This window comes from Pleurodeles waltl, chromosome 8 (assembly GCF_031143425.1).
Source record: "Pleurodeles waltl isolate 20211129_DDA chromosome 8, aPleWal1.hap1.20221129, whole genome shotgun sequence".
Classification (NCBI taxonomy): domain Eukaryota; kingdom Metazoa; phylum Chordata; class Amphibia; order Caudata; family Salamandridae; genus Pleurodeles; species Pleurodeles waltl.
This window is the reverse complement of record NC_090447.1, coordinates 1,419,774,226-1,419,799,846: the sequence shown is the minus strand read 5'-3', so window position 1 is coordinate 1,419,799,846 and position 25,621 is coordinate 1,419,774,226. Positions and strand designations below refer to the sequence as shown.

General features: G+C 46.6%; 1 protein-coding gene across 1 annotated transcript in view; it reads right to left on the bottom strand.

Annotated features, from left to right (window-relative positions):
- LOC138248710 (E3 ubiquitin-protein ligase TTC3-like) overlaps positions 1–25,621 on the bottom strand; it is a 1,210,547-nt gene that overhangs the window by 935,960 nt on the left and 248,966 nt on the right. The window contains exon 9 of the mRNA XM_069202542.1: positions 13,121–13,215. Within this exon, the coding sequence (XP_069058643.1) occupies positions 13,121–13,215 (95 nt within the window). The remainder of the gene's footprint in view (positions 1–13,120; positions 13,216–25,621) is intronic.

The window sequence follows — 25,621 nt, the reverse complement described above, 5'->3', positions numbered from 1 at the left end:
CACTCTGAGGGGAGTGCCATGTTGGCTTAGTCATTTTCTCCCCACCAGCACACACAAGCCGTGAGGCAGTGTGCTTGTGCTGAGTGAGGGGTCCCCAGGGTGGCATAAGACACGCTGCAGCCCTTAGAGACCTTCCCTGGCATCAGGGCCATTGGTAACATTTACAAGGGACTTATCTGGGTGCCAGGGCTGTGCCATTTGTGGAAGCAAAGGTACAGTTTAGGGAAGGAACACTGGTGCTGGGTCCTGGGTAGCAGGGTCCCCAGCACACTTTCAAACATAACTGGCATCAGCAAAAGGCAAAACGTCAGGGGGTAACCATGCCAAGGAGGCATTTGCTTGCAAATAGTATAGAAAATGCGGGAGGACAACCATCTTAATTATGGCTTTATGTCCCACCAGTAAGAGTGGGAACTTAATCCAGGTCTCAATTTGTGTGGTGAGTCTCTCAATAGCAGGGCTGTTGTTCTGACGGATTACTTCAGCCCGCTGTCTATGTATTACAATTTCTAAATAGGAGATAGAATCTGGGTACCAGAGTATAGGGTAGTCAAGCTCGCAAGGGGTTGTGGCATCTGTCAGGGGGAACAAGTCCGATTTATTCCAACTGATTTGGGGGTTCTTTTTGATAACAAAAATCTTCCCCTTTATCACTTTAACCTTCAAAAAACAGTAGTTGTTGCCCTAGTAATGTCCAGAATTGATTATGTAATGCTTTTTATGTTAACATTCACCAATGATTAATAAACTTCACCTTTTACAAAATGTAGCTTGCAGTCTCATCCTATAGATTCCCAAATTCCATTCAGTCTCACAAGCTAGAGCCGATCTTCAATGGCTACTAGTAAAAAAGTAACTAGATTTTAAAGCCCTCTGCATAGCATAGCTTATAAAGCTCTTCATGTCGCTGGACTGGAATATCTAAGGAAGAGATTCCGATGCTACGCCCTTAAGAGAGCATTACATCTGCATTTTCATTGAACACTGATTCCCTCATCCAAAAAGGTTCATAGTGGTGGTAGAAGATTTGACTCATTAACCTGTAAAACATGGAATAGTCTCCTATTGCATCTTAAACTTCAGTCCAATATAATTCCATTTAGGAAATCACTCAAAACCTGGCTGTTTTCAGATTCACTAATCCAAAAGGCTAATTTATAGGTCCAGAGTATTCTCTAGCTCCAAGATGCCTTTTAGTATATGCACGCTCAATAAATTACTCATTCATTCATCCATTCAAGAAGGTAACTTCATATATCCAGTCCTGATGTGTTACGTTCAGGGAGGTTGCTGATCCCTCTCTGGGCAACTGCAGAAGCAGCACATCCCACACCTGAGCAGCATTTGTGACTTGAAGGACGGAGTGCACATTTAGGTGTGTTAATTTCAGCTCCTAACCAGCATCTTATTTCAGCCTTCCAAACCACCACCCTCAGCCAGGTGGCGACCTCCAGGACCTAACCACTTCATGTTCACCCCAAACCGGAGTTAGGTCCATTAATTTACAATCTGCTCTAGATTTGTTTGGTCCAGGTTTACTTCCCAACATAGTTATCTAGGGATGGTCTCATCATAATGACTAGCCTTCTTCTGGCAGTCCTCCAATAACTTTGCAATATGCCAAAAGTCTAGACCATGTAATTAAAGTGAGCCTCTGTTTCCCATGCACCTGAAGAAAGTATTAAGAACATCAAGCTTAACGTCATGCAATAGTTTTGAGGACCTTTTGGACCAGAATTAGTCCACCCCCACCCCCCAGCTTCTAATATCTAGACATAGCATTGCATCAAATGTGTGCATCTAACACAGTGTGTGTTTTATTATATAAATAAAGCACTGACCAAGAAGGGGTAAGGATCATGCTAGCCATGACCATCCTCGGACGAACGCCGTCTTTGACATGCAGCTCTGCTGGCGCTAATCTACCAGCTTCCTGAGGAGGACTTCAATCGACACTACAGGCAGAATCCTGACACCAGTTACAGGTATGGGGGTAAAGGCTAGTCCCTTAGATTAGGCTAGGCAGAAGGGTAAACCCGCTATGCTCTCAGTATAGTCTTAGGGAGGAACCTCTAGAATGCCTGGAACTTGTTTACTATGGCTGAATTATTAATTTTCCTTACCCTGTTCATCATGCTGGTCAATTTACTTTGTTTTACCTGCCTAGTTATTGCAGCTCATTCTCTCTATGCAAGATTACGATTGTTACAATAAATGCATTGAAAACTTCTCATATCTCTCTTGTGTCTCGCCTTAGCATGCATGAATAATGTGATGAAAAGGTGAGATTTGTGTCTATGACTTCCCTGGGAAGAGTGTTATGGTTAGTGTAGGAAAGCACCCTCTTCTAGCATGGTTACCCCCACTTTTTGCCTAATGTCAGTATGATTTGACTGTGTTCACTGGGATCCTGCTAAACAGGACCCCACTGACTGAGCTCTCTTTCCCTAAATTCAGTTGTACACTCCACAATTGGCATACTGGTGCCCCCATGTACGCCCCTAGCATATGGTCCCCAAGGCACTGGGGCACCAGGGGCCCCCATGCGCTACAGCATGTAGTATGCCACCCATGGGAGCCCATGGAAAACCTCTCTGTAGGCCTTCCATTGTTGCCTGCATGAAAGGGTGCATGCACCCTTTCACTGCCAGGTCAATGCACCAGATCACTGTAAGTCACCCTTATGGGAGGCCCTCCTAGCCCAGAGGGCAGGGTGCAAGTACCCGTGCATGAGGGCACCCCTGCACTAGAAGAGGTGGCCCCACAAACTCCAGTTCCATTTTCCTGGGAGCTGGGATGCAATTTTATGCGTGTACTGGACATAGGTTACTATCTATGTCCAGCTACATAATGGTAACTCCAAATCTAGGCATGTGTGGTATCAAACATGTCGGAATCCTACTTCAATACTGATGTCACCTGCCTGGCCTGGACACTCAGATGCTCCCAGACTTCCCTGCCAACCTTGGGAACCAAATGGCAGAACCCAAGGACCCTCTGGAGGAGCACTGAGCACCACCTACATTGCTGATGGACAGGGCAGTTGCCACTCCCCTTTCCATTGTTCAGTTTTGCACCAGAGCAGGGACTGGAGGTCCCTGAACCGGTGTGAACCGGTTTATGCACTGAAGGCAACAAATGTGCCCTTCAAAGCATACCAGTTGTTTGGGGGAGAAGCCCCTCCAAAGCCAGTCACACCCATTTCCAAAGAGAGAGTGTGTTACCTTCCACTCCCAAAGGAAATCATTTGTTCTGCATACACCTTTTCATGCAGGCTGCAATGGCAGGCCTGCAGACACATTTTGTATGGGCTCCCATGGGTGGCACAATACATGCCACATCCCATGGAGAAACCCCTGGTGCCCCAATGCCCTGGGTACCCAGGTACCAAATTCTAGGGACTTACATGGGGACAAGAGTATGCCAATTGTGGGGTGTACTAACTCAGGGACAACCAAATTTAGAGGGTGAGAACACTGGCACTGGGGTCCTGGTTAGCAGGAGCCCAGTGAACACAGTCAAAACACACTGCCAGCAGGCAAAAAGGGGGGGTAACCATGCCAAAAAGAGAATACTTTCCTGCACTCACTAACAGTAAGGGTTGTCTATAATCAGTATAGGGGGGCCACACTATAGCTGTACAGTACTTCCGAATGAACAAGTTACTTACCTTTGGTAATGATCTACCCGATAGAGACATATTCTAGTTATAGTTTCCTTCCCTTAGAATTGCCCCAAGCATCAGACTGGATGCGGAGAATTTTCTCAGAGCAGTACCCTTCCGCCCTGTCAGGTGGCATTGGTCGACTATGTCCCTATTTGGCATCGTGGTTGCCTTGATGATGTCGCAGTCCAATATAGGCACCACCCTGGCGCTTTGACGTCAGTTTCTTTTCACGACTTTCCATGCCAGTAGAACGGAGCCATCTAGAACACTGAGAATGTTGTGCCAGAACTAGGGCCCTGAAACGGTAAATCCCTGTCCCTAGTGCAAGGGAGGATGGGTGGATCGGTAAGGAATCTGCAACTTGAATATGTCTCTACCAGATAAATCATTACCGAAGGTAAGTAACTTGTTCATCTGATAGAGACTTCTAGTTGTAGATTCCTTACCTTAGTTTAGGTACCCAAGCACTTTCATCCTCGGTAGTGGGCTGCGAACCAAGATCATACTAGAAAGTCCTGCAGGACCGAACAACCAAAGTAGCCAACTCTGCAGACCTGACTGTCCAGGAAGTAATGTTTTGTGAACATGTGCAGAGATGCACACACTGCTGCCTGGCAGGTGTCCAGGACAGGAACTCCACGTGCCAACACTGTGGTGGCAGAAGCCGCTCTGGTGGAGTGAACAGGCAACCCCTCTAGGGGTTGCTTGGTTTGTCAAGCTTTGCACATTTTGATGCAGAACACCACCCATCGCGAGACAGTTCACTTCTGCACCGCCTGCCCTTCCTTCACACCCACATATCCTGTAAAGAGTTGATCGTCCACCCAGAAATCGTTAGTACGATTGAGGTAGAACGCCAACGCTCTTTTTAAATCCAGATGTTGGAGCCTCTTCTCTTCAAAAGAGGGATGTGGGGATGCGTAAAAAGTAGGCAAAGGGATGGATTGGCCTACATGAAAAGGCTTAATAACCTTATGAAGAAAGGAGGCCCAGGTACGAAGCACCACTTTGTCAGGATGTACAGATAAAAATGGATACTTTCAACAAAGGAGCTTGAAACTCACTCACTCTGTGAGGGGAGGTGATGGCAATCAGGAAAGCAGTTTTTAATGTTAGGAGCCACAAGGGACAATTGTGAAGCGGCTCAAAAGGGGCCCACATGAGGTAGGTAAGGACGAGGTTCAAACCTCATTGGGCCATAATGAATGGGGTCGGAGGAAACAAATGTGTGAGTCCTTTAAGGAACCTCCCAACAATGGGAGGCTTGAATAAGGAAGGATAGTCTGGCAATCTGAGAAAGGCCGAGATGGCAGATAAGTAGCCTTTAAAGGTACCCAAAGAAGAGACCTCCTGGGCAAGAGAGAGGATGAACAAGAGAACCTCAGACAGAGGTGCAGAGATGAGATCAGCAGACTTGTTGGTACACCATGCCTCAAATTTATGTCAACAAGAGGCACATACCATTTTGGTGGAGGGGCACCTGGCTACAGACTTCGGGCGGAAGGTCGAAAGCTGTCAACTGCCACTGCTCAAACTCCACGCAAGAAGACAAAGGCTGGACAGTTTCGGGTGGAGAACTGTCCCCTGCTGCTGTGACAGAAGATCCTCCCGAATGGGCAATCTGATTGCAGGATCTGTAGCCATGCTCAAGAGCTCAGGATACCATATTCTTCGTGCCTAGTCTGGAGCCAAAAGGACTACTTGGGCCCGGTCTCTCTTGATCTTCAGACCTGTGGGCAGAAGTGGTATTGGTGGGACGGTGTAAAGGAGGCCTGAATTCTACTCGTGACAAAAAGTGTCACTGAGCAAGTGCCGCATTGGAAACTCCAACGTGCAAAACGGCTGACATTGCATGTGCTCAGCGGAGGCGAAGAGATCTAACCAAGGCTCTCCCCATTGTTGAAAGAGACCTTGGGCCACCTCCAGATGGAGACACTGTAGGAAACAGGCCCTTGTTGCAGTCCCCCTCACCCACACTTTGTCTGATATTGATGCTGACTTGACTGACAATGTGAGTATATGGTCTGGGAGTTTGTCATTCCGAACTCCACCGTTCCATAATGGTTTCACTGAAGTCTGCGAAGTTTGATATCAAACTTCCCAGCACAATAAACCCACACTGATGCCAGAATTGGATTTATTCTAAAAAGCACTCAGAGAGCAGCTTAGAGATGCCCATTGTATATTAACCCAATCCTCTAGTGTGGGACTGACTGGTCTGTGCCAGCCTGCCACTGACAGACAAGTTTCTGACCCCATAGGGTGAGGGCCTTTGTGCTCTCGGAGGCCAGAAGCAAAGCCTGCTCCGGGTGAAGGTGCTTCACACTTCCCCCTGCAGGAACTGTAACACCTGGCAGTGATCCTCAAAGGCTCAGACCTCGTGTTACAGTGCCCCAGGGGACCAGCAACCTCTGCCAAGCTCCAGAGGACTGCCCTGCACCTAAAAGGACCAAGAACTCCTGTGGACACCGGCCCTGTCCAAGAAGAAACCAACAACTAAGAACTCCAACCTCACTCTGAATGTGTGAATCCTAACCTGTCTGCACCCGACACCCACGGCCCATGTCAGGGTGGCCCAACCAGCTAGAGAGGATTCCCAGGCGATTCTGAGCAAGTGCCCACCCTGGGTTGACATCCCTCCACGACAACGCCTGCAGAGAGAATTCCAAGGACCCCCCTGACCGCGAAAGCTCCGGCCGAAGATATCCGACGCCTAAAGACCCACTGCACCTGCAGCCCCTAGGCCTTGGAGAAACTGCCCCCCAGTGCAGCAATGTTCAACAGGCGGCCCTCCTCCCTGTGGTTTGCCCAAGTTGACCCCCTGGACCTCGCCTGCAGCCTCTGAGTGACCTCCGGTGTCCCATCAGAGAATTATTGGAGACCCGACATCATGCTTGCACCCTGCACCTGACCGCCCCAGTGCAGCTGAGGGTGTATGTTTTGTGCTTACTTGTGGCTTCCCCCAGTGCTCCTCTAAACCCCCCCCAGGTCTGCCTTCTTAAGTCGCGGGTACTTACTTGCCTGCAGATCTGAAACAGAGTGCCCCCAGTCTCCATAGGAGCCCATGTTAATTTTGCCTACACTTTGACCTCTGCACCCAGCCGGCCCAGTGTTGCTGGTGGTGGGTATTTAGGGTCTACTTGAACCCCAACCGGTGGACTTTCTAACCACCGGAGACTCGAACTGTAAGTTTTGTACTTACCTGTAAAACAATCTAACTTTTCTTACCCCTAGGAATTGTTTCTGAAAATTGCATTAAGTTGTAAAACAGACCAATTATTTTCAAGAACTGTATAACTTATCGATTTCAAACAAAGTGCTATTGATACATGTGGGAAATACGAAACTATTGAAATACTTACCTGCAACTTGAATCTTGACAATATGCCAAAAGTATCTCAGTGAGTACCCTCAGTATGAGGATAGCAAATATACACAAGATATATGTACACAATACCAAAATATGTAGTAATAGCAATAGAAAACAGTGAAAACTATGTATGGTCACAATAGAATGCAATGGGGGCACATAGGGATAGGGGCAACACAAACCATATACTCTAGAAGTGGAATGCGAACCACGAATGGACCCCAAACCTATGTGACCTTGTAGAGGGTCGCTAGGACTGTAAGAAAACAGTGAGGGTTAGAAAAATAGCCCACCCCAAGACCCTGAAAAGTGGGGTGCAAAATGCACCTAAGTTCCCCAAAGAGCACAGAAGTCGTGATAGGGGAATTCTGCAAGGAAGACCAACACCAGCAATGCAACAACGATGGATTTCCTGACGAGAGTACCTGTGGAACAAGGGGACCAAGTCCAAGAGTCACGATCAAGACGGGAGTGGGCAGATACCCAGGAAATGCCAGCTGTGGGTGCAAAGAAGCTGCCACCGGATGGTAGAAGCTGTGGATTCTGCAAGAACGACAAGGGCTAGAAACTTCCCCTTTGGAGGATGGATGTCCCACGTCGTGAAGAGTCGTGCAGAGGTGTTTCCGTGCAGAAAGACCGCAAACAAGCCTTGCTAGCTGCAAGGGTCGCGGTTAGGGTTTTTGGATGCTGCTGTGGCCCAGGAGGGACCAGGATGTCGCCAATTGCGTGAGGAGACAGAGGGGGCGCCCAGCAAGACAAAGAGCCCACTCAGAAGCAAGCAGCACCCACAGAAGTGCCAGAACAGGCACTACGAAGTGGAGTGAACCGGAGCTCACCCGAAGTCACAAAGGAGGGTCCCACGACACCGGAGGACAACTCAGGAGGTCGTGCACTGCAGGTTAGAGTGCCGGGGACCCAGGCTTGGCTGTGCACAAAGGAAATCCTGGAAGAGTGCACAGGAGCCGGAGTAGCTGCAAAACACGCGGTTCCCAGCAATGCAGTCTAGCGTGGGGAGGCAAGGACTTACGTCCACCAAACTTGGACTGAAGAGTCACTGGACTGTGGGAGTCACTTGGACAGAGTTGCTGAGTTCAAGGGACCTCGCTCGTCGTGCTGAGGAGACCCAGAGGACCGGTGATGCAGTTCTTTGGTGCCTGCGGTTGCAGGGGGAAGATTCCGTCGACCCACAGGAGATTTCTTCAGAGCTTCTAGTGCAGAGAGGAGGCAGACTACCCCCACAGCATGCACCACCAGGAAAACAGTCGAGAAGGTGGCAGGATCAGCGTTACAAGGTAGCAGTAGTCGTCTTTGCTACTTTGTTGCAGTTTTGCAGGCTTCCAGCGCGGTCAGCAGTCGATTCCTTGGCAGAAGGTGAAGAGAGAGATGCAGAGGAACTCGGATGAGCTCTTGCATTCGTTATCTAAGGAATTCCCCAAAGCAGAGACCCTAAATAGCCAGAAAAGGAGGTTTGGCTACTTAGGAGAGAGGATAGGCTAGCAACACCTGAAGGAGCCTATCAGAAGGAGTCTCTGACGTCACCTGCTGGCACTGGCCACTCAGAGCAGTCCAGTGTGCCAGCAGCACCTCTACTTCCAAGATGGCAGAGGTCTGGAGCACACTGGAGGAGCTCTGGGCACCTCCCAGGGGAGGTGCAGGTCAGAGGAGTGGTCACTCCCCTTTCCTTTGTCCAGTTTCGCGCCAGAGCAGGGCTGAGGGATCCCTGAACCGGTGCAGACTGGCTTATGCAGAGATGGGCACCATCTGTGCCCATCAAAGCATTTCCAGAGGCTGGGGGAGGCTACTCCTCCCCAGCCCTAACACCTTTTTCCAAAGGGAGAGGGTGTAACGCCCTCTCTCTGAGGAAGTCCTTTGTTCTGCCTTCCTGGGCCAAGCCTGGCTGGACCCCAGGAGGGCAGAAACCTGTCTGAGGGGTTGGCAGCAGCAGCAGCTGCAGTGAAACCCCGGGAAAGGTAGTTTGGCAGTGCCCGGGTCTGAGCTAGACGATGATCTTAGACATGTTACATGGCCATGTTCGGAGTTACCATTGTGACGCTATACATATGTCGTGACATATGTATAGTGCACGCGTGTAATGGTGTCCCCGCACTCACAAAGTCCGGGGAATTGCCCTGAACAATGTGGGAGCACCTTGGCTAGTGCCAGGGTGCCCACACACTAAGTAACTTAGCACCCAACCTTTACCAGGTAAAGGTTAGACATATAGGTGACTTATAAGTTACCTAAGTGCAGTGGTAAATGGCTGTGAAATAACGTGGACGTTATTTCACTCAGGCTGCAAAGGCAGGCCTGTGTAAGAATTGCCAGATCTCCATATGAGTGGCACAAGAAATGCTGCAGCCCATAGGGATCTCCTGGAACCCCAATACCCTGGGTACCTCAGTACCATATACTAGGGAATTATAAGGGTGTCCCAGTATGCCAATGTAAATTGGTGAAATAGGTCACTAGCCTGTTAGTGACAATTTGGAAAGAAATGAGAGAGCATAACCACTGAGGTTCTGGATAGCAGAGCCTCAGTGAGACAGTTAGTCATAACACAGGTAACACATACAGGGCACACTTATGAGCACTGGGGCCCTGGCTGGCACGGTCCCAGTGACACATACAACTAAAACAACATATATACAGTGAAATATGAGGGTAACATGCCAGGCAAGATGGTACTTTCCTACAACCCCTCGACGCACCAAAAGACTAAAAAAAATTACGACAAAAAGATCGAGTTGACTCAGAGCCTGATAGGCTCCATAGACATAGCTAAAGTATATAAGGAACCATTGGCCCTAGTGATGATCGATGCCACAAAGGCCTTTGACAGAGTTAATTGGGCGTATCTGGGTACCCTTTGTGAGGTTTTTAATTTGGGAGAGAAATTTACTAGGGCATTGTAGATAGTATACCAGAATGCGGAGGCAAAAATCTTGGTCAATGGTACTTTAAAACGCCCCTTTAAAATTGGGAGGGGAACTAGACAGGGATGTCCACTATCACCATTGTTATTCAACATGTATATCGAACCTTTGGCTAGCAAGATTAGAAGAGAACAGAAGATAGTCCTGTTTAGAGGTGGGGCTTGGAGTAGGAAAGTTGCTCTGTATGCAGATGACCTGATGGTGTACACAGCGAATCTACAGCAAACCCTACCGGCATTGGAAGAACGGACAAGAGAATTTGGGGAAACTGCTTGATCAGCGGTTAATAAGGAAAAAAATGAAATTATGACCTGGAATATGCGAGAGGAGAGTGTTTTAATTAAGAAGGAATTGAAATATTTGGGCATTGTGATCACACAAGATATAGACAAAATAGCAGGGGTTAAAATATGAGAGTTATGTTAGATGTCAGTAAATTAATTAAGAGTTGGGTTAATCTACCTCTTACCATTTTCGGGAGGGTTAATTTAGTGAAGGTGACGATATTACCCAAGTTAATTTTTATTTTCAATGTGGTCCCTTTGAAATATAAGAAAGAAAGGCTGGGTAAATTACAGGGGAGACTTAGCAGCTTTATTTGGGCCTCCAAAGGTGTGCGAATTGCATGGAAGAAATTGAGGCGGAGGAAGGAGAAGGGAGGGTTAGCGCTGCCGGATCGTCAATATTATGCTTGGGCGGTGTTCATTAAGAACATAAGGGGGGTATTGAATGGGTCAAAGATTTCAGAGTTGGGGCAGGTTCTTAAAGTTATGATGGAATCCAATTATGATACACAGTCAGGGTTTCTCTATAAATTTGGGGATCCTAAATATTTCAAAAAGGTGAGGTTTAAAATATTGCAAGATTCTGCTAACGTTTGGTATGATCTAAGGAGGGCTACCAAGTTACCATTTTATAGTAAATATGCGCCTATTTGGGATGCTCCGGGCTCACCGGAATGGACTAGAGACGCCTTGGCTAAACCTTTGAAGGAGGCTGGGCTTGTACAATGGGGACAGCTTTGTACTGAAGGGGAGTTACTCCCCTATGAGGACCTTAATATAAAGGTAGATGGATATCTTTCCAAATTTAAATACCTGCAAATATGGAGTTGGGTGAAGAGCGTCAAAGAAGAGGTGGGTTGTTCTAACAAATTGGAAGAATTACTATATCAAGACCTTTCGGAAAGAAAGAAGTTGCAAGATGGTATTGGACATTGATTGAAACGGTGGATGGAGAATTTCGCTTGCCTGAAGAAATCTGCGGAGAATGCTTGCCAGGAGTACAGATAAGAGAATTATGGCAAGTATCTATTACATTATTGTATTCTACAGTCAAACCTGCCTGTCTAAGACAAAATCATTTGTTTTCCATTCACAGGGCCTTCTGGTCCCCAGGGAAACGGTCTAAATTGATGGAAGGTACCTCGATTAGCTGTAAAAAGTGTGGTATGGATCTAGCAGGCGACATTCACATGTTCTGGGAGTGTCCCCAGCTCAGTTTGTTTTGGAAAGAGGTTGGTGAGATAGTTAACAGAATTATACCTTTAAAGTACCAGGTAAGCCCCTCCTTGGTTATTTTTGGTTGTCAATTGGATTCCAGGAATTTAACAAAAGATAATGCCAAATTACTTTTCTATATGATGATGTTGGCAAGGCGGGAGATATGTAAGAAATGGATAAGTGTTTCTCCCCCGACGGCGCGAGAGTGGAAGGATTCATTATTATATAATGTAACTTTAGATGTAAGGGATAAAGAGGAAGCAAATAAAAAGTACAAATTTTGGGACCCATTGAAAAGATGGTTGGAATCGCAAGAATGAGGTTTTGTCCTGTGATTACACCAAGGCAGGTTTCCGGCAGCTTTGAAGGCGGGCCGGTAAGGCTTTGCTAATCAGAGATGCGGACTGTCCTGGACAGGAGTCTCTAGGGGGAGACTGAATGTTAGTTGAACTGATCTCCCTCATCGAGAGGCTGGACAAGTGAATGAGGACAAAAAAAATAAAATAAAAAAAGGTCGAAGCTAGTCAAAAAATGACTAAGGGTAGCTCTCTCCAGATGTGTGCCTGGTGCGGAATGAAAAGAACGGACGTCAGTGTTCCGAGGTGGCGTCTATATATGACCATGACCATGACGTCAACGGACAAGGAGTTGGCCGACGCACCTGACGGTACCTGGACAGTCAGGTCCGCAGAGACGGCTACTTTGGTTGTTCGGTCCTGCAGGACTTTCTAGTATGATCTTGGTTCACAGGCCACCGCCGAGGATGGGATTGCTTGGGTGTCTATTCTAAGGTAAGGAATCTGCAACTAGAAGTCTCTATCAGATGAACAAGTTACTCACCTTTGGTAACAATTTATCTGGTCGAGGCATATTCAAATTGCAGATTCCTTACCGACCCGCCCATCCTCCCTGCACTAGGGACAGGGATATACCCTTTCAGGTACCTAGTTCTGGTGCACCATTCTCAGTGTTCTAGAAGGCTCTGCGCTATTGGTGTGGAAAGCTGCAAAAAGAAATTGACGTCAAAGTGCCAGTGTGGTGTCTATATTCAATTGCGACATCATCAAGGCGATCACAATGCCAATGATTGACACTGAGTCGACCAACGTCACCTGACGGTGTGCAAGGGCACTGCTTGAAGAAAATTCTCCAGAACCAGTCTGACGCCTGGGGAAATTCTAAGGTAAGAAATCTGCAACTAGAAGTCTCTATCAGATATCCTTTTTTGTTTCTGCAGCACAAAATGTGCCATGCCAAACCCAAGTAGGATTAACTTCTTTTGGAAAGTTAACAAGAAAACAAAAATGCCTTTTCAATAGAAACTCTGACAAACATATTTACAGCGTTGCTATCACAGGCACTACTGTGTAGCATGATTTTTTGCTCAAACTATCACTAATCCTCTCCAAGAATGCACTGATATTTGTTCCATGAAACTCCCAGAGTCAAAGTCCTTAGAGATGTACGAGTTGTCAACCAAATGTAATTGTTTGGCACTGTGTGTCTAATTGAAGACACAATATTAAATGGATATCAACAGGGTTTATTTTTTAACCTTTTAACAGTAGTTTAAATCAGTCATCAAAATTCATGCCTGTATTTAAAAATACTACTATTCACATTTAATGTAGAAATGCTTTGCACGTACTGGTATTGAATGGCTTTAGTATACAATTTGACAGCTGATTGATAATTTTTTTTGGAAAACTCTTTATTTCCCTTTGTCTTCGATGATTCGCTTTTCTGCAAAATAAATTAAGAACATGCATGAGAATGGTTCCAATTACAGTAAATATATTTAGAATTGTTCATACCGCTATTAACAGTTAATACATTACAGTGACATAAAATAGTGCAAACTCTTTGCTAACATGGGTAGATGGCAATCACCATCCTAGACATAGAGGTACGGGAAGTCAAATTGAAATATTATTTCTCACTTAACAAGCATGAGTGTCTGAATTCTCAATATGGTATCCCGATAGAATGACCAAATTAAAAGTTTTGTTTCTCTATTCTTTGTTTCCGGGGGGACTAAAATATAATTTGAAAACCGTCATCCAAACGAAAACAGTTCCATCAAAATGGCAAGTACAGGATAAAGATACATACATTCCACTAAGAACATCTACAGATTACCACCTTGTTCTTCCTTATAGTGTGATTCTTGCACTTTCTGAGAAGTCTTCTTGGATATAGTGGCATCTGCCATATATCTTCACTGAACCTAATGATTGGAAGAGATTATCACATTCATTGATGACAGGGGTGTAGGAAGTGGACTCTGTATATACTATCTCAAAGTGATAGAGTGCACAGAGTCCAAGGGTTCCCCTTAGAGGTAATATAGTGTCAAAATTAGATAATTCTAAAGCTCTATTTTGTGTTAGTGTGGTCGAGCAGTAGGCTTATCAGAGGGTAGTGTCAAGCATTTGTTGTACACACACAGGCAATAAACGAGGAACACACACTCAAAGACTTACTCCTGGCCAATAGGTTTTATATAGAAAAATATATTTTCCTAATTTATTTTTAGAACCACAAGTTCAAGGTTTGAAGTAAATACATAAAATGCAAGGTACTCCACACAGGTAAGTTAGGAACTTTGAATTAGAGCAATAACATATACAGTTTTTGTTAAAATGGCAATAAGCTATTTTAAAAGTAGACACTGTGCAAAAATCAACAGTTCCTGGGGCTAGTGGTTAGATTGTGAGGTAAGTAAGTGTGTTAGGTGAAGGGTCCCTAAGGGTGGCACAACACATGCTGCAGCCTTTAGGGAACTTCCCTGGTCACAGGGCCCTTGGTACCACTGGTACCTTTTACAAGGGACTTATCTGTGTACCAGGGGTGTGCCAATTGTGGAAACAATGGTACATTTTTAGTGAAAGAACACTGGTGCTGGGGCCTGGTTATCAGGGTCCCAGCACACTTCTCAGTTAAGTCCGCATCAGTATCAGGCAAAAAGTAGGGAGTAACTGCAACAGGGAGCCATTTTCCTACTAGGGGATTTTACAGATTTGAGGTTAATTCAACACCTACACTGTTCTAGAGACAAGAATATTATAGCAAGCATGGAATTCGACAAGCACAGTAACTTTTAAAAATAAACAACTCTCACTGAAGAGGTAAAGTCCAAATAAATCAATAAAACAATTCAAAATTACACCTATCTTACAAAATTATAAATGTCAAGATGAAGTTCTGCCAATAAACCACTGTGCAAAAAATCTACACGGGACCTGAAATTAACCTCAGCAGTGATTTAAAAACTATTCAGATATATATGTACCCTGGTAGGTTTGATAGGAGTGGCACATAAAATACTGTATTAGAAGATCAAGGAAAAATCTATGTTATGCATTTCAAGGGTTTTTTGTTTGTATCGTAGAACAGGAAATTCTGAAGATACTATATGTTCTATATCATGCAGAATATACTATATTCAGAAGATACTATGGGGGTAATTACAACTTTGGAGGAGGTGTTAATCCGTCCCAAAAGTGACGGTAAAGTGACGGATACACCACCAGCCGTATTACGAGTTCCATAGGATATAATGGACTCGTAATACTGCTGGTGGTATATCTGTCACTTTACCGTCACTTTTGGGACAGATTAACACCTCCTCCAAAGTTGTAATAACCCCCTATATGTGCTGTCTCTGCTGGCCCAACACCCACCCTACCTCCCCCAGCTGTCTGCTGGCCCAACACCCACCCTTCCTTCCCGCAGCTGTCTCTGCTGGTCCAGCTGCCACCCACCCTTCCTCCCTCCCTCCCTCAGCTGCCTCTGCTGACCCACCACCCACCCTCCCACCCTCCCTCCCTCCCTTAGCTGCCTCTGCTGGCCCAACAACCACCCTTCCTCCCTCGGCTGTCTCTGCTGGCCCAACACCCACTCTCCCTCCCTCCCTCCCTCCCTCAGCTGTCTCTGCTGGCCCAACACCCTCCCTCCCTCAGCTGTCTCTGCTGGCCCAACACCCACCCTCCCTCAGCTGTCTCTGCTGGCCCAACACCCACCCTCCCTCAGCTGTCTCTGCTGGCCCAACACCCACCCTCCCTCTCTCTCTCAGCTGTCTCTGCTGGCCCAACACCCACACTCCCTCCCTCTATCTCTCTCTCTCTCTCTCTCTCTCTCTCTCTCTCTCTCTCTCTCTCTCAGCTGTCTCTGCTGGCCCAACACCCACCATCCCTCAGCTGTCTCTGCTGGCCCAACACCCACACTCCCTCCCTCAGCTGTCTCTGCTGGCCCAACTCCCACCCTCCCTCCCTCAGCTGTCTCTGCTGGCCCAACAACCAACATCCCTCCCCCAGCTGTTTCTGCTGGCCCAACACCCACATCTGCAGCGTGTGCAAAAGGAAGTGACCACCCTAATGGAGAAGTTAGATGAAGCAGAGTGGCGCTTGAGTCGTCGTAATGTACGCTTTATTGGAAATCTGGAAAACACTGAAGGCTCCTGCACAAAACTATTTGTGGAAAACGGATTATTGTTGAGAGTTGTAGGGGGCAGCCTCCCAAAGTTCTTGACAGTGGCACATGCTCACAGGGTACCAGGGCGACCACCAGTGCCAGGAGCCCTACCATGCACAATAGTGGCAGGTTGGTTACATTTTAAAGACCAACCTCCAACTGGCACGCTCTCATGAACCCTGGCAAATCAAAGGGAACCTGTTAAACATTACCTTGACAACACCACAGTGATCCAGAGATAACAGGAAACATTTCTGGCAGTAAACAACCATCTCCAATGACTCCATATAAAAAATGCTTGGCTCTATCCCAAAACTAATGGTGACAGAGAGGGTGGAATCACACTTCTTCCCCTCGGAGACAGTGGTTTGAGATTGGCTGGAACAGAATGAACATGATATGCCAGAGGCTCGGGAGCAGAGTATGAGCCAGGACCGACTAGAAGGACAAGAAAAAAAAAGAAACTACGTCAGCAGTGGCAGTCCAGGGGAGGGGGGGGCACCCACAAAGGATCAGGCGCAGACACACATGGTTAAAGTGGAGGAGGAACTCCAATATGTCCATCCATGGATCACTGGTAATAAATGGGCCACCCTGTGTGTAGACTCTGGAGGATATGGAGGACATTGAGCTACCTGTGGTGACCACGATGACGACAGAGGACATAGGGTAAGGAACAAGCCCGCTGGAATGGGGAGCCCAGTGACCATTTGGACAGGGGAACACCAGAGGACACCAGGGAGGTGTGAAGAACAGTAACTGGCAATCCAGCCTGCGGAACCAGGTCCCATTTACTTATCTTGGCACTATTCTGCAAACGCTGATGATGGTTAACCTACCTGGAGAAGGGACACAAGCATTGTGGGCACTGAAGGAGGGTGGGGGTGCAGAAAGGCTGGGAGTTTTCAATTCACATCGCATGATGGAAGGAATGGTGGGTGTGTTGGGCGGGTGGGTCGATGGGGGATGACAATAGCAGCAGCTTTGTATAGGAAATTGTGATTGTGATTGTGATTCAAAAAGCCCCAATAACCAGAAAAGGGGGGGGTCCTGACAGAGAATGCTAGATGTCCTGGACGAGGAGTTAGCCCCTTAAAATCCTTTCTTGGAACATGAACAGGATGGGTAGTGACCTAAAACGGGCAAGTCATGAAATATCCAGTGAGCACTTGCCTAATTTAATCCTAATTCAGGAAACGCCCTCTGTGGTTCCTAACTCTGCCTTTCTGGGCAGGGGCAAATACAAGACGTGGTGAAGGCGGAGGGGCATCCAAGGGATGACACTAGGTTGCAAACCTTCCTAGATGCTCTGGCCCTAGTAAACCACCTGGAAACCCACACACAGAGAAGCAGCAATAAGCAGCAATACTCCTGCACGTCCAATCAGATGAGGTCCATGTCCCAACTAGATTATTTCTTAGTAACCGCACAACAAGTGGGGTGTTACCAAGACACGGAATACCTCCCAAGCTTTATTTCAGATGATTACCTCTTCATCACAACCCCGGGTCAACAAAAGCTCAGAACCAGAGCAGAACGGAAATTAGATTTCTGGGAATTGACCAACTGGGAGACAAGATGAGATTACTTATACAGGAAGCTATAGACAACTCTTTACGGATAATGTAGAACGGTTTCCTCAGACATCACAGTATGGGAAGCAAACAAAACAGCAGTGAGGGGGTACATTATATCACATACCTTCGGGAAACAGAAAGAAAAGAAATGGGAATGCAGGGAATTAAAGGAGAGATTGACAGCACGGGAAGGGCAACTTGTGGATACTTCAAATGCAGCCCTGTCTTCACAAGTAGATAAGACAAGGGAAGAATAAATAACCCTAATGCAGAGGACATATAGAAGACTCAAAGACTCAAAGGGTATGACATGGGGAATAAGTCCAGAAAATGTATAGCTTGACTCTCACAGCAGGAGGAAGGCCAGATATGGGTGCAGCAGGTATGCATGAGGGAACACACTGGAAAAGCCTAGTAAAGAAATTGCACAGGCCTATGAAAGCTCTTATGGGTCTATTTACACCATGCACAGACATGACAAAGGGAAGGGAGTTGACCTCCATTCTTTGAGACCTCCTGATTACCACTGTAGGAAAGGAATAGAGTAAACTACTGGAGGGGGATATATGGAAAGGATACCAGAAGAGGCCCTGACACAAGTCAAGAGCAGGAAGGCCCTGGTCTAAATGGCCTCCCACCATAATTTTTCAAATGTGTTCCGAGTAAAGGGGTAAAACACATCAACACTGGAAGGAAATGCTTCTACCTAATGTCACTAAGGAAGGAGAGAGGAAGGAGACCGGGTATTTAGCCCTCTTGATAGCCACACCTCACTTTTGGGTTAGGCAGCTCTAGACATCCAGGAGGGGTTTTGCCATGTTGGGAGTGGGCAGAATGGTGCATCCAGGGAGAGCCACATGCCACACTTCATAGGAAGTGGTCATCAGGAGGAAAGGAATCTGGCGGCCCATTGGCTACCAACTGCATCCTAACTGAAGGGCATTTTCTAAGCATAAATAGGGCACCCCTAGGAGCCAGAACTTAGATCTCATAAGGATTGGAAGACTGACCGAAGGAGGACTGCTGCACTGTAGATCTGACAGAGAGAGGCTATATCAGCATGCACTGTACCAGCTGAACTTGGTAGCTAGCAAAGGAGAGAGACTGTGCTTGCTGTGTCGTGCTCCTGGAGAAGCTGTCGCTGGAGCTCAGCTGAAACAAGAGACTCTAAGGGTCAGCTGGCTGACCTGTTTGCAGCAGAGGAAGAAATCAGCTGAAGAAGCCTACTTGGGCACATTGCTAGACCATATCTTCAAGCTGCCCCTTCTCGTCACCATGCAGCACCAGAGACTAGGATCAGACATTCAAAGTTGCACCTGAATTCGCTGAGCCCGGGACAGTCGTCATAGGACAGCCTGGTCGCCCAGATGGCGATTTACCATCCAAGGAATGATTCTGCTGTGACCTACTGACTGGTATCTAAGTGGTGACCGGACTTCGACCAGGACCAAGAGGACTTTGAGGGATGTCTATCACTCTGGACAAGACCACCTCACCAAGCTCATGAACCAAGGAGTAGCCGCAGGAAGATCCCAGTCAACTGCGTTGCATCTGAAGCATATGGTAATCCTTACATCAGGACCATTCCATAGGAACCTAAAGCAAAGAGATAAAAGTGCCTGGAACTCACTGAAAACTGCTTCTACCTTTGCGGTAATTGTTTTTGTGGACATTGCTAATCCCTCTGACTGGCTTCCTGTCTGAGTTGGTTCCCTATTGTAACTCTAAGTAACAGCATTGACAATGGACCAAAGTTTTCTGTGAAAACTTTTTTTTAAGTGTCACATTTGCTAATTTGCCAATGCTTGTTTGTGGTTAAGTGTAAAAGTGCATGTTTACTATAGCTTATAAATTCTATAGCTCCAGACTCTGCAGGGAATCTGATTTTATGAATTGGTGTCGGACTTCTGGAGTGTACTGTGTACTCCTTCAATTGTTTTTGTACTGTGTAAATCCTTTACACTTGTTTCTTTGTGTAAGTGTTGTTGCTCAGAGCCACAGCTACCCATGGTTGCGCTAGAAGGTTTAGCCAGCGTAACCTACTGGTACTAAAGGGGCTGGTAACTGTATTACATGGTGAGGTCACGCAACAACACCATTGAGTACACCCCATTTCCTCTCACACGTCATGCTACATGAAGCCAGAGTAAAAGAGGAGTTGCCCAGGAACCTTAGACAATTATAGTTCTCCTTCACAAACCCAGGAAACTGCTAGAGCAGTGAGCCTCATATTGGCTGATCTCACTACTAAATATTGAGACAAAGGTGCTAGTGAATGTGCTGGCTAATCCCCTTGAGAAAGTCATTCATAATATTGTGCCTGACAACCAATCAGAATTTATATCTTAACGTTCAACCAAGCCCAACCTCCAGAGACTCTTTGGGTGTCTGGTGTGTGGGGGAAGGGGTGGATTAACAGCAGTGCTGATGCTAGACACAAAAAAAAAAAAAAAACATTATATTAGCTAGAATTGCCCAATCTGATGTCAGTGTCGGAGCAGATGGGCTTTGGTCCGGACCTGCTCATGTCTGTAATATACGCGACCAATAGAGGAAGTCTGAAGGTACAGAACTCTGTTGGATGAAATCGCACTGAGAAGGGGCAACCGGCAAAGCTCCCCCCTCTTATTTGCGATTGCCATAGAACCGGTGGTCATCTAGATTCGACAGGATGCCCTGTTTCAGTGACTCCGATGGCACCACGACTGGGATAAAGTCTCACTCTATGCAGAAAAATCTTAGCAGATCCAGAGGGGTCGATCATGAGAATCATTGAGATCCAAAGAATTTTTGGGAGATACTCCGGCATTCATATTAATTGGGGAAAGTTCAAAGCCTTTCCCTTGACAAAACAGCAACACAGTGAGGGATGTAAATGCCCAATCCTGTGGGATGGCAAGGGTTTTACCTACCTAGGCATCATTGTTACCACTAATCAGAAAAGGTTCTTCAAGCATAATCTGGACTGGCTGCTCGAGGGCCACCAGAGATGTAGCCCACTGATGCCAACTACCACAGTGATTGCTCGGGTCGGACAGAGTTATACAAAATTGTTTATCTGCCTAGATCTCTCTATGCCATGCAGAACTCTTTATATGAAGTCCCTGATCACATCTTTAAGCATTTGGAGGGCTGCCACCAGGCTACTTCTCTGGGATGGATTTATGCCATGGATATTGTTGTCAGCATTGACTCAAAAAACGCATGGGGGAGACCAGCACTGCCAGATATGCATTTTTACCATTGGTCGTGCCAAGTAACAGACACATGAACGCCCCTTGATGTCTTGGATGGGTTGCCACTACAGCCTTGGATTTTGAAAACTTGTGAGGAGCCGTTTTGAGGCTGAAAGACAGAACTGCAAACCGGTGATGTACCATTCCTGAAACATATTTCAGATATTTCCTGTGCATTTTGCTTTTGAGGATGTGGCAATAGGAGTCTCTGAGAACTACTGCACAGCAGCCGTACTTTAGGTGAGGGAAGATCTTATGATGGGCCAACATTCAAAACTTCAGTCTCCTGAACAACTTGTTGAAATTTTGTAGATCCAATATTGGTCTGAATTTCCTCTGCAAGTCTTTTATTTTTTAGGGTAAGGAAGTACCTGGAGTACATACCTTTTCCTTTGAGGTGTACTGGCTCGATCGCTAGATTCTTCAGCAATATGTCGGTTTCTTCAGTTGCATAAGATGGCATCTTAACACCTTTTGGGTGGAGGTGGTTTTGCTTAGAATCAAAGCACAAATTCCAATGGTAAAAACAACTATCCTTGCAACTGAATTGAGATTTGTAGTACCTTTTTTTTTCGTCTAATCCTACAACCTTGAAGGTCTCACCTCATTTTTCATTCTGGCCATTTCTTCTGTGTGTTGGCAAAACAAAGAGAAACCAGAGAAAAGTAGATTTAGAATGTTTAAGTGTACATCTCCTCCTCATGGGAACAGTCCAGCCCGAACTGCCACGCCATGTCCTCCCTGAACTGGAACACCCAGGTCCAATTTCACCCTAGTTATGGGCTCATCAGCCAGGGTCAGCTTGGTTCCAGTGACACAGTGAGCAGAGGACCCACATCTGGGCATACCCATGCCAATTAGGGCGGTACATGAAACACACAAAAGGTGATTGAAGGAATGCTTGCAATTTGTCAAGACTGATTTGCGTATGGCTGGCAGGTTGTACTGTGGTCAGAAAGATTTGGGGGTATGAGCTTCAGATTTGCCCACAATCGAGCTGTATGTGGTGTAGATCATGTAGCTTCCTTACAGATATCAGCCATCGGTATATTTCCAAGGAAAGCCATAGTGTCTCCTTCTTTCCTAGTAGAGCGTGCTCTAAGAGTGACAGGTAGTTGTCTCTTTGCTTTAGCATAACAAGTTTGTGTACATTTTACTATCCATCTAACTATGCTATTTTTGGATATTGGGTTGCCTTTGTGGGGTAGTGAAAAAGCTACAAAGAGCTGTTTAGTTTTCCTAAAGTCTTTAGTTCTGTCAATGTAAATCATCATGCACGTTTAACATCTAAAGTGTGAAGGGCTCTTTCTGCAACTGAGTCAGGCTGCGGAAAAAAGACTGTTGGTTCAATGGATTGGTTGATATGGAATTGGGAAACGACATGAGAAAGGAACTTCAGGTTTGTGCGAAGGACAACCTTGTCTTTATAAATTTGGAAGAAAGGTTCTTCTACGGTTATGGTCTGGAGCTCACTAACCAAGAAATATACTGAAGAATGAAGTGGTTCAAAAGGAGTGCCCATGAGCCTGGTAAGCACAATACTGAGATTCCAGGATGGTGTAGGAGGCACTCTAGGTGGAATAACCCTTTTAAGACCTTTCATGAAAGCTTTGATGTCTGGGATTCTGGACAAGGAAGTATGTTGTCTACTCTGTGGATATGCAGCTATAGCTGTGAGATGTAAGTTAATGGAAGTGTAAGCTACATTTGCTTTTTGTAAGAGGAACAAATAGCAAACAATTTCTTGGACAGTAGCTTCAATGTGATTAATACATTTGGGTTGGCAGTAGCATACAAAACATTTCCATTTGGCAGCATAACATGCTCTGGGTGAGGGTCTACAAGCTTCCCTGAGAATGTCCATACATTCTGCAGGCAATCCTAAGGAGCCAAACTCTATGACTTCAGGAGCCATATCACAAGGTTGAGTTACTTGGCGGTCTGGATGTTTGATATGACCTTGATTTTGAGGTCCGTCCAGTTGGGGAGCTTCTTGTGGGGAACTGAGAGGTCCACAAGTGTGGTGAACCAGGGCTCATGCATCCAAGTGGAAGCTACAATGATCATGGTGAGAGAGGTCTGCCTCATCCTCCAAACCATAAATGGAATGAAGGGGAGGTCAAAAAGCGTGAGCAAATATCCCTGACCAGTTCATCCATAGAGGGTTGCCCTTAGATAAAAGGTGTGGGTACCTGGAGGTGGAGCTTAGGCTTTTTACGTTTTCTGCTGTGGCTATAAAGTCTATGTGAGGAGTTCCCCATTATATGAAGTATTTTTTAACAACTTGCAGCTGGAGTTCCCATTTGTGGGCTTGTTGCTGCACCCTGCTGAGCAAGTCTGCAAAGGCGTTGTCCGTTCCTGGGAGATAATCTGCCGTCAGGCAAAGAGCCCACTTCCATATTGTGTTAGAGAGTTGTGACAATTGGGACGACCGTGTCCCCGCCTTGTTTCTGTAGATGATACATAGTTGTCATATAGTCAATGCGGACGAAGACAACCTGGCAATGAATAAATATGTTAGGGCTAGAAACACTGCCTGAAGCTCAAGGTAAAAGATATGTAGGGATTGGTGACTGGGATCCCAGAAGCCTTGTGCTGTGAGGTGTTGAAGGTGGGCACCCCAACCAGACAGTGATGCATCCGTGGTCAGAATGACATGAGGCCCAGGGTCCAGAAAAGGCTGCCCTTTCAACAGGTTGGTGTTGTTCCACTATTGCTGACAGGGGTCATTATGGCGGTCTAATAACACTAGATCTTCCAGGTGACCCTGTGACTGAGACCCCTGAGGAGACAGACACTGCCACAGGGGACGTATGTGGAGTCTGGCATGGGGAAAAATGGCAATACAGGAGGCCATCATCCCTAAAAGACGTATGATAGTCCTGACTGTGTATGTACGTTTCTCCTGAAACTGAAGAAGAGACTAAAAACTGAACCAGAGCCGGATTGGGGTGTGCTAGCTCCAACTCTGCATTGAGAGTAGCTCCTAGAAAGGACTGTTTCTGAAGGGATGTGACAAAGTTGATGGTAAATCCAAGTGTGTAGAGCAGGTCCACGGTCATCTGTGTGTGATATTGGCACTGTGGTAGTGTGCTAGCTTTGATGGGTGAGTTTTCTAAGTACAGGAACACGTGTACATTTTGTCTTCCGAGGTGTGCACCCACTATTGCTAAGCACTTTGTGAAGACCCTGTAAGCAGTGGTGACTCCAAAAGGGAGGACCCTGATCTGGTAATGTTTGTCAGCAATTACAAATCTTAGGTATTTGTGATGTGCAAGGGTGGATGGGGATATGAAAGTAGCCATCCCTTCGATCTAGGGCAACATAAGGTCGCCCTCTTGTAGAAGTGGGATAACGTCTGAAAGAGAGACCATGTGATAGTGTTCTGAGAGAATGTATTTGTTTTAAGGTCTGAGGTCCAGAATAGGCCGGAGAGCCGTCCTATTTGGGGATCAGGAAGTATAAGGAGTATACTGATCCCTGGTGTTATAATGGAACCGGGAAGAAGGCCCCTTTGAGAAGAAGGGACTGTAGCTCTTGTTTAAGAAGGGTGAGGTGTTCGTGGGATAGCCTGTGAGAGCGAGGGGAATGTTTTGAGAGTGGTAATGAGCTCCAGATAGTAACCATGTTGGATAATGGAAAGGACCCATTACTCCATAGTGAAGTTGACCCATTCTGTATGAAAAGTTTGAAGTTGTCCCCGGATAGCTGTAGAGTGCGGGTCAGGGTGCGGGGGTGGAGGGAGATATAGGTAGTCACTGTTTTGCTGTGGAGGTAGAGCCTTGGGTAGTAGCGCTCTTACTTCTGCCTCGGTTATTACTGCCTCTGTAGGCTCCCCTGAGGCACAGAGGCAGCCTGCGGCCTTCAGCCTAGAATATGAGGCTGAAGGCTGTCTAAAATGGGAAGTAGATGCCTTTGAGATTGTAGATTTATAACCACCTCTGAATGTGGTGGGCAACGAAAAGTGGCCTCTTGTGAGGGGGACTGAAAAGCACCCATGGCTTTTGCAGTGTCTATCTTTTTACAGCTCCTTAAGAGTGGAGTCCACTTGAGGGCCAAAAAGGTGCCCCTCTGCTGAGGGAATATTAAGCACCACTTGCTGGACCTCTGGTTTGAACACAGAGCATCAAAGCCACGCATGCCTCCTACGCACTAGTGTTAATACAGCGTGCAGCTGTGTCTGCAGTATCTAAGGCACAGCGGATGGAGTTGTTTGTGATTGTTTGCCCCTCTGCAACAATCTGCTGCCCTCTTTCGCAGTGTTCATCCGGGAGAAATTGGAGGAGCTCCTCCATCTCATCCCAGTGAGCCCGGTCGTATCTGACCAGCAAGGCCTCTGAATTGGCAATATGCCAATGATTGGCTGCCAGTGCAGCCACCAATTTGCCAGCATCATGTAGCTTTTTATTCTGCTTGTCTGGAGGAGGAGGAGAGTCCTCTGTGGCCCAGCTATTGGTCCGTTTGTGCAGTGGTGGCCACAATAGAGCCTGGAGGGACCTGGGATCTGACGTATAGCGGGTCGGGGGAGCAGGCTTATATTTCTTGTTTACTCTAGGGGGGATGACCCTAAAGCGGACAGGTTCTTTATGATTTCTGCTGCATGATAAAGCATGTGTGGATGTAACTGAACAGAGATCCTGCTAGATGGGGTCCCTGTGCAGCTCAACATTATGGAAGGTGGCTGCCTCCGAGTTACTACCTGCTGGTAGGATGTACTATCCTGTTGTGGGGAGGGTCATGCGGGGTAAAAATCTGGGTCAGTACTTAAAATAAGCTCAGGGTCATTTGTGTCCCATGGATCTGGATCCGTGTGTCCCAGCCATTATCCCCCAGTATAAAACCCTGAGGTGTCAGATCTCCTGC